General features: G+C 41.6%; 1 protein-coding gene across 33 annotated transcripts in view; it reads left to right on the top strand.

The window, feature by feature from the left end:
- The window catches only part of LOC117894419 (poly(rC)-binding protein 3), an 85,605-nt gene that overhangs the window by 56,681 nt on the left and 12,379 nt on the right, over positions 1-16,545 (top strand). For all 33 annotated transcript variants that reach the window (XM_034801457.1, XM_034801460.1, XM_034801458.1 and 30 more), the window contains 3 exons: positions 6,390-7,059; positions 16,221-16,277; positions 16,345-16,461. In XM_034801457.1, coding sequence (XP_034657348.1) covers positions 6,961-7,059; positions 16,221-16,277; positions 16,345-16,461 — 273 coding nt within the window. In that variant the 5' untranslated portion in view covers positions 6,390-6,960. The remainder of the gene's footprint in view (positions 1-6,389; positions 7,060-16,220; positions 16,278-16,344; positions 16,462-16,545) is intronic.

Genomic DNA, 16,545 nt, shown 5'->3' with positions numbered 1-16,545 from the left:
TGAAGTAGGGTTAGAACCGAAGAGTAAGAAAACGAAACAACAAAAGATTGACCATAAATCGCTGAGAATAATAATAATAAGAATAGATTTATTCACAGAAAAATGGTCCAAATACGCTGAGAATAGTTACATAATACTTTTGCTTTTAATGATTTTTGTTTTTAATTTATTTATCTTTAATTTCAACAAAAACGTTATGGACCCCGCTCACTGAATACCCCACAACAGTAAAAGTCGAATTATAAACATGAATTCAAATGAAACACTGGACTCCCATGAAAGTTATTATCAAGCCCCTAAATTGTGGGTTGTGGGGGGGCAAACTTTCTGCTGACACTGTGCACACCCAGCCACAGAAGCTGAAAAAGAGCGAATTATAGTGCCAACAAAAACGGAAGAAAGGAGAAAAAGAAAGATATTGGTAGACCAAACGACTGCCAGAGAATGGCAGGGAATGTAAAATGCACAATAAAGTAGAAGGATTAAGGATTCAGGATTATGCCAGAAGCACACACACACACAAACACACATAGAAAGGGGCGTAGGGGTGAAGGGGGGCAGATATACAGTGAATGAGACAATGCAACAAACAATGACAGAAGAGTGACAAAAAAAAAAAAAAAAAATGTTGGCTCAGGTTTTTTGCCTGCCTTTCTGTTTTGTTCTGTTTTTTGTGTGGCAGCCAGCAGCATCCTTTATCATTGCATGCCCCACGAGATGATGACATGTGTTTTGTCAAAGAGAAGGACAAAACGATGATGATATATGTGACACGGCCAGAAATACACACAAAACACACAGTCAGTGGCATAAGTATGCAGACCGAGTATTTGGATAGTTGGCTGTCAGAGTAGAGAATGCCAGGAGAAGTGACATTTAATTAGAGTGTCCCAAAACTGATGACTGGGTCAGAAAACAGAATCAAAAGCAGCAGCAGCCGAACCACAGAATATTTGTAAAGCTAGAGATCCAGATACACAGATAAAATCTACTTGTATCTGCAAAGGAGCAGATACGTTTCCCAGCTTATCAAATCAAAATGGCCTTTTTCTGACAACCATTTATATTTCTATTTATAATTTACTCTCACCATCATTTATTTATTAATCCCGGAGTTTAGTTTTAGTTATTAAATGGAATCATATCTCGTATCTCACAGATATGTAAATCCTCTGCCACACAAATGAAGGTACCATCTACACTAGAGAGGGGAACGCAGCTGTGGGAGAGGCATAAGCCAAAGTAATTGGAAATTAAATTGGGGGATTTCCCTCCAACTATTTCTATGCTGTGTGAGGGTAACCCAGAAATTCTGCTGCTGTTGCTGTTGTGTGTGTGTTGTGTGACACAATCAAAAGGAAATCAAAACCAATTTCTAGACGGAGTTTTCCCTGACACGCACACACGCACCTATAGGTATATATATAGCCCCACCCCTCTCTGTGGTGGTTGCCTCCTCTTGATGCCGAATAATTGCTTTATCATGGCGGCCTCTCAAGAGAGGGGAATATCATTTTACCATTCAATAGCTAGCAGGGGGCAGGGCAGAAGATGCTCAGAGCCCCCTCTCCACCCAACTATAACGAGAACTATAAGGAAATATTGGGTATTGTTGAATTCCCCATGCCCCTCCGAGTATTATTGTGGCATGGAGTCATTTTAATAGGTCATCATATTAAGGGATTCCACTGGGCCATGCTCATATGCTTTCCGGTTATTGTTGTGGCAGGAGGCTGGCTGGCAGGCAGGCAGGCAGCTGGAGCTTTGTTTGTGTATCGATTGTTGCGTTGGGGCCAAGGATATGCTGTTTTTGGCACTCCTCCTACTGCCTACTGCCTTCAGCCTCCAGCCTCCTTCTGGCTATTGGCCATTTGCCATGCGCTGACATGTGCGTTTAATTGCGTTTCACTTATTTGACACAAATTAATATGGCACTCGCCTCGCCAATGGCAACCCAGCCCACCAACAGAGATCTGCTCCACAGCCTCTGGCTTTCTGCTCCTCCCAAACCACAGAAGTATGCTATAATTTCGGGCTGCGCCTGGCTCTTTTGCGAGCCAATTAAATATTTCTGCCACATTTCGCAGCAGCACAACTTGAAATGGAAGCAAAAGAAAGCCAGAGAAAGCATTTCAAAAATACTTATAAAGTTCCACCCCAGGGATGTGCGACTGTGGGCTGGGCTGGGTACCGCATCATAAATCAAATTATGATGACCCAAGGAGAAAATAGAAGAAGCCAGGAAGTGCTATCAAGTGCAGTCAAGGGACAGCCACGAATAGGCCCAAAAGGCAGGGGCCACCGTCGTAACCCTTGACCATTTTCGAGCTTTGAAAGTTTCGTTTGAGAGTGTTTTTATGTTATTAATATTAATATTTGTGGCAGAATATGTGGGCAGAAGTAAGGGCAGGGCAGGGACATACATACATTTGTATTTACGTGTGTGTGTGAGTGTGTACACATAATTATGCAATTTAATGAGTTTTCTGTCTCGTTCTCTTTGCTGTCACATCCCTTCCTGTGGCGGGGGTCAGCATATCCCTCTGGACAGCAGCTGCTGCTGGATGCTGCTGGCTGCTGCACATGTGCATAATTCATTTTGAAAATTAAGCCCTGTTTTTAAAGTAATTTCTGATAGGGGGATACGAAGGATACATATCCATGAAAGGGAGGGAAAGAGAGAGAGACAGGAGCCAGGTGGGAGGAACACTGTTGCAAAAATGTTTGCTGACGACAATGAACGGAGGTGGGGCTGGACGAACTGGAGGAGAACAATGATGGTGATGATGATGATGATGATGATGCGGTTGACTTTGCCACAACTTGACACGAGTTGGCAAGAGGAGAGACTGTGGCTGTGGCAAGAGGAGCCTCTGTGCTAGCCTCCTGTCTACTGCTGTTGATGTTTGTTCTTGGGGAGACCCACCTCATTTTCCAACCATAAATGGAAGGAAAACTCATCGCAATGAAATTGACGTATAAAGAAGTCAGCGGCATCAACAAAGTCTCCGTTGCTGTGGCTCCTGCCTCTTGCCTTCTGCCTGCTGCCTCTGTTTTTCCTCTCCACGCATGACAGCATTTTTAAGGCCAAAAGGTGTCTCAGCCTCTGTACTGCCTCATGTGGTGGCTCTGTGTACGTGTCACGTACAGCATTTAGCATTTATTGTCTCCAGGAGAGGCCCACACAAAAAATTCAATTGAAAAAGTTGTCCCCGAAACGAGAAAGGAAAAGACTCTCCTGCTATTGAATGGAGGATAGAGAAATCGTTGACAAAAGCTGTGGCACACGGCGGCGGCTCATCTTTCTTCTGCTGGAGATTGAGGAACTTTTTCAAGTTATGAGAAAAATAGTAGGAAAAGTAGGCAACAGTTTTATATTTTTGATTAAATCATAACTTACGCCTCCAGCCAGCCCCAAGCTGTGCCTGAACAGAACTGAAACTTCTGATAGAATATTTGATTGAAATTGAGAATGGAAATGTGTTTAAAATTTCAAATGAACAGCAGCTTTGATAGAGACAAAAAAGGAGTTAAGATGGATAGAAAAAGGGAGTAAAGATGAATGGCAAATGAGATGGATAATCTTTTGTGATTTGTGGCATTGTTTTTGTCATCGTTTTGTCGTGTGGCAGGAAATTAGAAAGAAATCTTTCTCTCTCACACACACACAGATGGATTCACGACAGTCTTCTCCAATGGAAAACTAAAGGAAAATTAGAAAGCAAACCGGTTTTCCCAGATCCCAGACATTGGCATTTATATGTCGGAGTTAATTAAAAGAAAACTAGTTATGCTGCTGCCTCCGTCGTTCTTCTTCCGCCTCCTTTTGCTGCTTTTCCCCGTCTCCCCATCGAGAGAAAAGTCATTAAAAAGTAAAGAAGGAGTCGACAGACGACAGTGCGTATGATTGATAATGAGTTGAGAGTTGAAATGAAATGAAATGAAATGAAATGATAGCTGACATCCTACTAGACAGAGAAAACACACAGAAAGAGGTAGAGAGAGAAGAGAGCGAGATGATGGCAGATATTTTCCATTTTTTTGTGTCTGCAAATGCACCCTAAGAATGCCGTTTTCTTGTAACGGGAAGCTATTATTTCATTGCACTCTCGGACACTTCTTCTCGGCGTAACTCCCCTTCTCCGAGTCGGAGTCTGAGTCTCCTGCGTATCCATTGTGCGACCGAAGGAGCTGTCATTGTTGTCCCAGCTGTTGCCCTGCTCCTCCGGCTTCGCTTTCCTTGCGGTCCGTGATTGTGTGCAACCTTTTGCGGGTTATCGCTGCGGGTGTCCCCGACAGGACCCCGACGGGCAGGGCACGGCAGGACTCGCAGCTGTGACTGGCTTTCAATGGTGGTTCCATTGTCATACCTGTGGAGCAATTTGCATATTGCCAGCGACAACGAAGGAGCCCAAAGAGGTGCCCAAGTGCCACGGAGAGGACACGGAGTGGACACAGAGGGGACACAGAGAGGCGGTATTTGTAATTTCTAATTTGTGCTATCTCTGATGCGGGCATATGGACAGTTGATTGAACCTTTTGACGGGTTAATGGTAATGGATATCGGCTAGAATTTAAATAACATCAAAGATTTGCTTTACTCTTAAAAAAGATTTTCCTACGAAATCTGTTATTGCGGGTGCATTTAAAGGATTTTCAGAGTAATAGGAACATTATGTCATATTCCTATTTGGAGCATCTAAAATGCAAAACATTTCGGACAAGAACCTGCAAAAACTTGCAGTAGAACTTACACCGCCGCAAAACTATGAAAATATTCCTTTTTATGTAGTGCAGGTCTCTCTCACTTAAAAGTCTGTTCTATCCACCATTCCAGCAATTTGCATTTATAAATATCATAGTTGGGCGGAGGGAGTGCCCTGCCGAGTGCCTTAATCACCTTTTGCCAGCAGGAGAGACGATTCTGTGCTCCGTTCTCCGTTCTGCTGGACAGAACTCGCTGCTCCTGGAGGGAAATTCAAATTGGTCCTAACAATGTCGGGAGCTTTTTGTGGTTAGTGCTCTGTGGCTAGTGTCCTGTCAAATGTTAAGTGCAGAAGATCTACCCAAAAATTATGCGCATTTTGTTAGTTCCAGACTCAGGGTATCTGTACGGCTTTTACTCTTGCTCTTGCTATCTCTCTCCGTCTGAGGTGGACTCTCGAGACACCGTTACATGGGGAATTAGTGTGCATAATTTCATAAAAAATACAAAAAAATACCACTCCGCTGCCTAGGAAGGGGATGCTGCGACAGCGAGGAGGAAGCTTTTGGCAGTCATTGCGTTGGTCTGCGCAAATATTTTTGGTATCCCCCGGGAATGATTTTTTGCTGCTGCTGCTTCTGCTGGCACAACATTTGTACATATTTATGTATGTATGTATGTACATACATATGTACATACATCTGCATATACTCGTATACAGTACATATATCAAGTTATGCTGGGAATTTGTACGCTCTAAAAAAAAGAGGGAAGGGAAATAAGGAGAGGTGTAGGCTGGCGAATAAAGAAATGGAGAGGGAAAGACTCTGAGTGTGCTCTGCTTGCGTGTGTGTGCTGTACCAAATTGCACATGAAGTGATTTCAAGCGTAAGAAATGCCTCACAACAGCAACAACCACAGCACCCAGAGTACAGTACATCAATATTACATGTAAATATGTAAACATATGAGTGTATATATGTAAATATGTATGTACGGTACATCTGCGTCGCAGCTTCGCGTTTGGAACATGCACAAAAACTTGGCGCAGTTTCAACAAAAAATTCACTCGCAAAAAAAGATGAAATGGAAGAATTTCATATCAAAATTACAAGCAGGGACAGAACGACCGAGGGGGAGGGACAGGGACTGGGCAGAGAAAGATGCAAAGTCCCATCCACGTGGTTTTTTACGTTCTTTTCGTTATTTTGGTTGAGGTTCGTCTTCCCTTTGCTGGATTCTTTTATTGCTTTGGGTTTCCCTTGGCAGGAATTACGTCTGGTTTTCGAGATCTTGTGGCTCAGATGTCCTGTTTCTCATCGTGGTCACCTTTTGGCTGCATATTCCTTTGAGTGGGTCACCTCTTTGATGCTAGTTGAGCGATAGCCTTTGCTTAGAGATCTCTGCTAGCTGGGGCCTTCCCCTTGTCGGGCTTTTGCGTTTAAACTATTTTGGGGGTTCCTCTTGCTGCCTTCTGGTTGCACCAGTGCGCGGATGCAGTAAGCTCTCCTCTGCACACCGAAAATTTGATTAAATGAGTGCACGGAAATAGCTTTGGCTAATTTCACGATTTATCTGGGGAAAAATGTCAAATTGCCAAATTCTTAAGTGCAAAATTAGCATTTCGAAACGAATATGGAAAATGATTTATCGCCTACTAATTGTTGTTTTCTTTTATTTACAGGGACGGAATTCTAAATGCGTGCAGCTAAGCGACAGTATTTTTGCTCAACACTAAAATAAATATAAAACATAAAGCATAAAGATATAGAAGAGGTATACCCTGCACTCTTCACACTTCAGAGATACAAATACAGAAATCTTAGCCGTGATTATTTGTTGCATTTTTTGGACAAACGGAGGAAACGAGATAGCGAGCTTAAGCCAGGAAACAACAAAAAAGAACAAGAACAAAATAACAACAAAATAAAAACAACAACCAAAACGTAGTACGACTAGCAAAAGACACCACCAATCTAATTTTGAAGTAAAGATAAAGATAATACCACAAGAAATTAGCCAAAACCTCTATATGTTTAGTGTATATATTGATCATCATATATGAACAGTATATAGCATATAGTTATACATATATTTACAACAACAAAGCAACAACAACAACACCAAGGCCGCCTCTTCTCTAGAAAAGACAAACAACTAACAGCTAAGAGACCGCTAAAAGATCGGTGGTCCGATAATCACATACAGATATTTGAACGCAAGAGGAGACACAGAAAGGCTTCAAGATAGATACCATGGAGGACAATAACACAAGCAGCAGTGCGGGCGGTACGTCCATCAAGCACGAGGACCCATCGGTGACACTCACAATAAGGCTGATTATGCAAGGAAAGGTAAGAAAAACGTACACAAGATATAAGATACAGAGATACTCTTAGATCAAGCTGAAATGCGAGATGATGCTTTCATTAAATTTGCATACCAAATAGGGAAAATCATTCCCTGACACGGAAGGGGAGGAATAGTCTTGACAACTGGCATTTCGCATTATCTTTCCCTTCAGCAACATTCTCTCCCCTTCGGATTGGTGTATACCTATTAAAATATAAACGCTTTTGTGCACACCATTGGGTTCTGTGTCACATCTTAAATATTTATGGGCTTCGCTTTTTCCCTCATTTTTTTTTTTTTTTTTTTTGAGCAGAAATCAATATGTGGGGAAGAGAGGCCGTGAGCAAACCTGGCAGCAACACACACAGAGGAGAGAGAGAGAGCAAACAATGGTAAAAATACTTGCAAATTACGGCGCGGCGTGCATTTTGTATGCAAATTTAAATTAACTACGCGCCACGTCACGCATTATGGCATTGCATTTAAAAGAAATTAAAAGTGAGGGAGACCCAGAGACCCAATGAAGTAATATGTACAAATATACATACACACTTATGTATACCATCAGACGTACTATATATAGGTACAAATATAAAGGCCATAAACAACCAAACAGGAGACGAAGCAAGGCATCGGGCTATTAAACAATCGTTACGGCTCCCCCAGATATGAGTGATAAAAAAATACGCAACAAATAAAATGCATCAATGTACAAATTGTTGCCATGACAACAAAAGTATTGCACAAAAAATGAAATATAAATAATAAAATGTGTATTGAGGGATCTCCTTGAATACAAAAAAAACGGAGGCCTGCGGCACACAACGGGTTAAACCAGTCGAAAAAATACTTAATATTAAAAATTAAATATTAAAATGTTTGCCTGTTCGTTAAAATTAACCACAAATCATAGCCAGGAGCTATGTATGTGTGTGTGCGCACTTCAATCAAGTGAAATGTTGTTTTTCCCCAGCAATTTTCACCCAATGCAAACATCGACAAAAACAACCCAAAGGCAAAAATCGTTTTTAAACACGAAACCAAAAATAACTTACATCTCGATTAAATTCCCAACCAGCCCCCACAAACAAATGTTTTTGTTGTTAATTCTGATTCAATCAAAACATTGCGATAATTGTGGCTTGTGTGGTTCAGGACAATCCCTAGAGTACTTACTCTGGTACTCAAAAGGAAAGCGTCATCGCAACAGATGAAAGAATCAAGATGTTATGATTATTATCAAAGTGAGATAGCTAGAAAAATTGATCCATTTTATTCACACTACACTCAACCTTTAGTTTTTGCATTATTTTATTTTTAGCAATTCGCCTAGAGCTGAGTTTAGCGAGTAATTGTCTTATCTCTTGATCTTCGTTTTGCCTGCGAGATTTACTCCTCTCACGCCCGATCCGCTCTCTTCCATTGCTGTCTCTCGTTACAAAAATAATTTCGTAGTTGATTCATGCACACAAAATACACTGATAAAAGTGTTAGGATATGAAATGTAGAATATGAAAATCTAAACGAACATCTTTTTTTCCGACGGCAATACGTAATATTTTCCTAAGAGAAAAATATATATTAAGTACACTCACAAAACATTGCGCCTTTCCAAGAATTAAATGGTAAAAACCTACCGATTAAATAGCAAATTCTTGCCATGATTAACTTGCATCGGGTTTAAAACCTATTAAGTGGAGGGGCGATACCCCTATAGATGTCACCGGTTGTCCAGTACAGCTTAATGTTAATATTAATGATATCTCCGGACCGTAGTTATCGTATCGTTTCACATTAAACTGCAGCTTCTGCCGCCACATGGCTCTTACCTGCTTGGGTTTCACTGATTCATAAACACAAAAGCATTCAAGCTAAAAGCTGCGTTAAACAAAAGCCAGAGGAGTGGAGGGGGAACAAAAACCGACACTAAATAGCTGCTTATTTATTTAATAACAGTCAACAACCATTAAAAACTATTATTCAACAACGTTAGCCACCACCAACAGCAGAAGCAGCAGCAGCAGCAGCAGCAGCACCAGCACCACCAACAAAAACAGTTCAGAAAAAAAAGCTGTCACGCAAATTCAAAGCGGATAGTCGTCGTATCGTTGTGGTCGTTGTTAGTTGAGAGATGAGATGAAAAGATGGAGAGGCTTGCCACTTGAGATACATTAAAGAGAGAGAGGGAGAAGGGGGACGAAGAGAACACTCTGGCTCTGCCTCTGGCGCTCAGGCTGGGCACGTGTTGGAGCTGTCATTTATCTTTTAGCCTTATTCTCCGTTTACAGCTAAAGCCGAAATCCGAAAAGCTGAAATGCTGTAAAGCTGATTCCCAGCCAGATTTCGATGCCCAGGCAGGCAGCAGGCATCGATTTAATTATACATTTTTGGCTTGATTTTTATTTTTATTCTGGTTCTGCTGCTGCTGGTGCTGCTGTGGTGTGGTGTGTGTGAAAGGCAGGCGACAGGTGCAGAAGATAAGGCGACAGACCAATGCATCCATCGCATCCAAAGGGTGGGAGGGGGAACACTTTACATGATGTGTAGCCGAAAATTGGCAAAAAGGCAGAGAAATATGCTCCCCAGACGCGACAATTTATGGCGAAAATAGAAGGCAGACAGCCCGCGGGCCAAAACAGTAGACAAAGAAAAAATCCAACATCAGAAATCAGCTTTACCTGGTAAATCCCTCTTTTGCACTACACTACCGATCGTAGAGAGGAGACAGACCCCCCAACCCCATGAATAATTGCGCACAAGAAATAAATATATATGTATATGTATATGTATGTATGTATGTATGTATGTTCGATATTAATATACATACATATGTATCTCTATATGTATTTACATTTTGTAAATGTAAATTCTGCACATTTTCTCTGAGATTTTCTTCATTTTCATTTTTCTTCGTGCCCCTTGTGCTGCACCACTCAAGGATTCGGGCAATAAATTCTCCATCCCCTTCATTTTTGATCGATAGTTATAGATTAGCATGATTTATGCGGCTTTGGCGAACCGACACCCCCCACTGTGTGTTCGGTTCGTCGTATTTAGATGTGAATAAATTTGAGGGCAATGCAAATCAAGTGACAAAACAGGAAAATAAACCAACAGCAGCAGCAGCGAAATAATGTCAACCGATTTGGCATTATACAGGAATTGAATGAGAGATGGGAGACTCGTTGTGGGTATACATATATCCGCGTTGCGATTGTCTTTAATTGTGGAACTTGGAATTGTGAGACTAGCTTTTGCGGTAGGTTCGGGTGTTTGGATAATTACGGAGTCATAGAGAGAGAGGCTTATCTGATAGTTGGGATAGGTTTGGGGCTAGGTAATAATGAAAGTAACGCTGGGATCTGTACAGATTTATTGGCAATTAGAAAATATTTAAAAAAATTATAGGTTTTTAACGAAAATAATTAATAGGAAAGATATATATAATAGTGTATTTTTAGAGCCATTTTCGAGTATGCAATTTCCGCAGAGATTTACAGAACTAGAAAACTCTTGGAAGCTAAACACATTTCAACGAATTTCCTTTCAATTATGTTGAGTTATTTCGCAATATTTAATTATTGAAGAAACCTTTGAGCCATGATTGCCTTACTCCTAGTATCTGCCAAAAGAATCGTGGATCAGAGGCCGCCGCCCCCTCCTGCACTCATCTGTACTCATAAATTCTCAATCCAATCAATGTTGCAATTATTTATTGAAAGAGAAGGAATAACCAAATAAATCTACAAGCCAGATAAAGATACAGATACAAATATAACAACGAGCTGCAGAAGAGACAAAGAACCAGACAGAGGAGTGGCTGGGATTGGATCCCTCTCATACGGGGTGCATGTCAAGGGCACTCTATGCCAGATTTTCCATTGTTTTTCAAGTATTTTTTGATATTTCTGCGTCTCTCTAATTAACTTTGGCTCATTAGGGCCCCGAGTGCAATTGTTGCAGTGCTCTGTGAAAGTCACAGTCACTTGGAATCGAAATCGGAGACGGAGACGGAGATGGAGATGGAGGCACAGAGCGCTGGAGCCTGAGTCAGCGGCAGAGGCACAGTCGTAGACGTAGACTCAGACGCGACCAAAGTCGTGATGCAGTTAATTAATTTATGGAAAAATATATATATATATAAAAAAAAAACAATAAAAATGAAATAGAAATAGAAGAAAAAAACATTTTTGCAGTCATGCATTGGAGTGCAGCGAAATAGTGGAAAAAACACCTTTTTGTTGTTGTCTTTTTTCTACCTTTTTGCTCCGTTTGTTCCGTTTGTTTTTCTTGGCAGCCATCCGCAAATTGCATTGAAAAGAAACGAAACCGAAAATGTGGGTTGCTCTCTCGCCCAGAATTGTCCGTGGCAGACACACAGATATTTGTATTTGTTGCAGTTGCAATTGCATTTGCAATTGTTGGTGCTGTATTTTTGAATCATGCATTTTTAATTAGTGAAATTGCGCGACGTCGACAACAGCAACAGCAGCAGCAGCAGCAGCAGCAGAAGAGACAAGGGACATGCGACAGGGAGGAGAGGAGAGGAGAGAAGGGAACGAAGTCACCTTTATGCGAATTTTCAGCACAGTCTGCCACATTTCCCAAGCACTTGTCTAATTTTTGACTAATTTAACTATTTTTCAAATGGAGAGCAAGGCTGTGTAAGTTTTGTAACGCAAACGCTTGGACGAGGGGAATGGATTTCATTTAGGGATATTTAAGTAGTGCCTGTAGCTAATCCCCTGGATTCTATTAAGTTTTAAATGTACATATTTGGAGGCACATTAATAATTTCGCAGGCAGCAACTGCGACTAAGACTTTTGGCTATTTGAACACCTGACTCTGAAACACTTTTAATGCTAGAGCAATGATCTCATAAGTGTAGATTATATTCAGAAATACGAATTACCCATCATTATTCAGTGTAGAATTGTGTCTCCCAATTTTCCCACTGGAATTGCAAAATTCCTCTCCACTGCCTGTTGATGGATGTCACTGCAGCAGTTTCCCTTTCATGTTGCTGAAAGTGCTGCCTGTCTGGCTCACCTCTTCTTGTTTCTGTTTCTGTTGTTATTTAATTTAATTAAAAATTTGCCACTAGCTGCGTGTGTCCTCTCCTGACCTGTCCTATCTTCTGTTCCCGCTCCTGCATTTGGCCCTGGAAAATTTTAAATTATTTAATTGTACGATTTTTTGTTTTCGTTGTGTGTTTCGCCTGCCAGGAGCAGAAACTGCAGTGGCAGTGGCAGCAAAAAATGTGCAGGGCGACAAAATGCGCTGCATGATTTATCGGATGGAGTTGGGGGGGAGGTGCACGGGGCTGCACATGTGTGCCACATCAGGCCATATGTGTCCGCGTTGGCTCCCCCCCAACAACTCCCCCTTTTGTCACATTGCATTTTCCAACATTTGTTGCAAGTTTTTCTTGCATTTTTCCTTTGCAACATGCGGCAGCTCCCATAAATGGTTCTCACGGTTTTGCAATCCACGTCAGAGATTGCTGTGGTCGATGTTGTTGTTGCAACTTGTTGTTGGTGTTTGTTCATTGTTGGTGCAATTTATTTGGTTTTGTACAATTTTCAACGCCGCCACACATTAAAAACATTACAACAAAAATCAACAAAAATCAACAAAAAGCTGTGAAAAACGAGTCATGCTCCACGGAGCTGTATTTCGTCTGGGGTGGTGTACAGCTCGAAAGCCGTTTGCTTGTCATTTGTTTTCTCCATTCTTTCTCTGTGTATTTCCCCCTTTCTTTATATTCTTTTTCTTCTTTAATGTCTGCTCTACTAACACCAAAAACTACTCGTATCTTTCCTCTGTCTCTTTGGCCTCCCCCCGCTGGTTCTCTGTTCTTACTCCCGGTGTCTCTTTTGTGGCCTCCACAATTAGCGTTCGTTGTCCATTCTGGTGGGCCTTAGGTGTAATGCCTTTTCTGTTATTGTTTGTCAAAAACCCCTCCGCTGTGCCCCACCAGAGTGATAAATGGAGCTATCCAAAATCTTGCGCTTGATTGCAAATTGTGTGGGAAAACGAAAAAAAAAACACAGGGAATTCTGTGGATTATTATGAGAAAAGATGATGGTGATGCCCATGTATTTATAATGATTGGCTAATGATATGATTCTAGATTTTAAAGATCTAATTGGATCTACAACCCGAGAAAAAGTAGTTCCAGTAGTTGCAAGATGTTCAAATATTACCCCTGCCTGATCTTCCATCTATTCAATCAGTATTAATTTCTCTTGCTTATGGGCATCTTTTACACTGAACGCATCGTAGGAGAGAGCTTCTAGTTGGACTACTCTGTACCTGTGAGCTCTCTTTTATTTCCTCTACAACCTGTAAACCCCATTTAGTCATGGCGTAAGACCACAACAATTCTCCCAAAAATTGACATCAGTGTTAGCTGAGGGAACCCAAACGCTTGGCCCCTAATCTCAGAATCCCCTGACAAAATCAATAAAAATGGGGGAAAATGGAAAACGCAAAATGGACAATCGAAAAACTTATTCCCTGCCGTACCGCAACGGACTATGGACCACATGGAATGTCCAATGCCAACCTGCATTTTCAAACAGTTTTTGCCTTCCCTGTTGAGCTCTACTGCGCTCTGCTGTGTGGCTGTGTGTTTGGGCGGAATGTCAACTTTTCCTATGCATATTTTAAGCACAAAAAGCTCCTCCCACCCTCCAGCCAAATCGATTCGCAATCGGTATTCGAATCCGAATCCCTACTGTAAGCAAAAGCCAAAAACATTTAGCAAAAGGCTGGTTAAAATGCTTCACAGCCTCTCCGACTCTCTGACCACAGAGTGATTTTTGGAAATCGGAGAATGCAAAATGCGTTTGTTCATTGTTGCTGGAGAATGAGAAGCATTTAATTGTTGGTCCGGAAAATGGCTAGCAAGGGTGGGTGGGTCCGGTGAGTGGAGTTTTCGGGTCGGGTGTGTGCATCAAGTGAATCAATCAAGTGAAAGTCACCGAAATTTTCCCCTATTCAATGTAATGATTGAAGATAGCAGAGAGAGAGCGCGGTGGGGGAGAGGCCAAACGATGTCAGGCGGATCCGATTTATGCAAATTGCGAAAACTTCAGAACGGAACTGGCTCTGGCCGTGGAATGGGGATAATTGAATGGATATGTGGAGAGGGTAAGGTGCACCGACTTTGGCCACATTATTAATGATGATGAGGCAAACCGCGACCCGCGTCCAAGGCGCTGATGATGGGGCCATCAAGCTAAAGATGAACCTGAAGGGGAATGCAAATGGGAATTGGCGGTGTATTGTGCGTCGTCTCTAGGCCACACTCATACACTTCATACCGTTACAGAAACAGATACAGATACAGATGGGCAGTAGCAAAATTGTACTATAAATTACCCAGAGAGCATCGAAATTTGTCTGAGAGTGCAGACAGGCGTAAAAACTCATCGGCGACTGAGACTCGGAATCTCGTTCGTTTTGCTTTCAACGTTAATTGCGGCAATAATTATGCCAATTCGCTCTGACATTTGTGTACAATAAATATCCATGGCATAGGCATAAATATTTTTGTCGAAAAGGCGCAGAGGAATTGGGATAATGCCAGGTTAAGGGAGGAAGGAGGATGCAACTGACTTCCCTCGCTCAATGTCTTCCCCAGTATACCAGAGCATAGTTGTGCATTTTATCTGGCAAACTGCCCATAGCTGAACCAAAAAATACATAATACATTTTACATTGTACATTGTACATACTAGCAGAATGGATTGCTGCACTTTTGGGTGTTTCTGTGAGGGTTGCCGCTGCGATGGTTTATGGCTAGAGAAGCATTTTAGCGTGGCAATCAATATTACCCATAGTCCCAGAGATGTTGAAATGTTTAGACGATAACAAAAAAGAAGAAATTAAAAGTAAAAACTCACGGGGAGTCGGTTAAAGTTTACCTTAAATCTGGTTTAGTCAAAGGTTAAAGTCTTCATTTCAGTTTTTTAGCCAAAAAATGATTGTATTCCTCTATTCCTCAATTCACTAGTGTGTCCTATATGACACTGTTAGCTCAGTTCATTCTCAGTCTCGAGCCTCATCAGAGTCACGGTTTGTGTGCCTGTTTAAACAATCTCTGGCTCGAGTCTCGGCCGTTTACTTATTATGTGTATTTTGTTCGATCGCGAAGACATTTTATCAGCACTATTTCGTGGACTCTTTGGCCACCCACTTTATGTATTTTGTTTTTTGCATTCTCGGGCACTTTGGCATGTGCCTGGTCCAAGTTGTCGAAAAATAAATCTCGGAGCACCAAGGACATGTCCATTTAGGTTTACAACATGAAGTGCAGATGGATGTTGGAGCTGTCCCCCCGTTAGTAAATCTCTTTCACGCTTTTATGCAAGTGGAAACCACTTTTGAAATCTGTCAACTGCCATGCGAAATGGACCACACCATATTACGATTGATGTACAATAATAGTGCTTATTAAAAATGATTGATTTATTGAGCCCCAAAAGAGGGGAGGGGCATCGGAGGTTTCAATTGTTGGACAAAACCAACGGGCACTCCCATTTTCCGCTGTGATACTCTGGTTTCTGGCACGCTGCAAACTCAGTTACGAGAGAGCTGTGTGTGTGTGGCAGTGCAGATATTTACAATCAATTAAAACGCGTAAAATGCGCTGGCCGCAAATTTCATTACGTGCTGTACGACAGTCCAGTCCGCACACTGCCACTTCCACTGCCACTCTCATGATCTCCCGCAGACAGACAGACTGACGGACAGATGGGACAGACGATGAATGGGCGACCGACTGACTGACTGGGCTTTTTTCTGGTGGCCCACAGTGGGTAGGCTTGGGTAGTGGGTGGGGATTGCTTTTTGTGGCAATTAAATATGCAAAAGTAGTTACACACTCACATGGATGGATGCGAGTGAGTGTGTGTGTGTGTGGGGGCCTTCCCTTCCTTTGTGTATGCTCCAGCATAATATCACTTAATATTTAATCAAATTTGAGCATCGTCGCTGACAGTGGCTGACAGTGAAAGAAACAGAAAAAAAACGAGAGACAATAAAGTGCTTTTGAATGTATCTGTAACTGAAAAAGAGAATGGGGTGGGGAATGGGGATTCATTTTATTTTTTAAGATATTCTACTACATATGCTTTGGCTTTTGTTTATTTGCAGGAAGTTGGTAGTATTATTGGTAAAAAGGGTGAAATTGTCAACAGATTTCGTGAAGAGGTAAGTCTGCCATCAATATAAAAGGTAAAAATCCGATGGCTAAATCTATTTGTATTTTTATTCACAGTCTGGTGCCAAAATTAATATATCGGATGGGTCATGCCCGGAACGTATTGTGACTGTGTCTGGTACAACTAATGCAATCTTTTCGGCATTTACGCTCATCACGAAGAAATTCGAAGAGGTATGTGTGCGCTAAAACTGCAAAAGCGAGCAGAAACAGAGACAGATAGACCCAACATTGAGTCCCTTCACATTACTAACTTCT

This window comes from Drosophila subobscura, chromosome J (assembly GCF_008121235.1).
Source record: "Drosophila subobscura isolate 14011-0131.10 chromosome J, UCBerk_Dsub_1.0, whole genome shotgun sequence".
Taxonomy (NCBI): Eukaryota; Metazoa; Arthropoda; class Insecta; order Diptera; family Drosophilidae; genus Drosophila; species Drosophila subobscura.
This window is presented reverse-complemented; position numbering and strand designations above follow the sequence as displayed.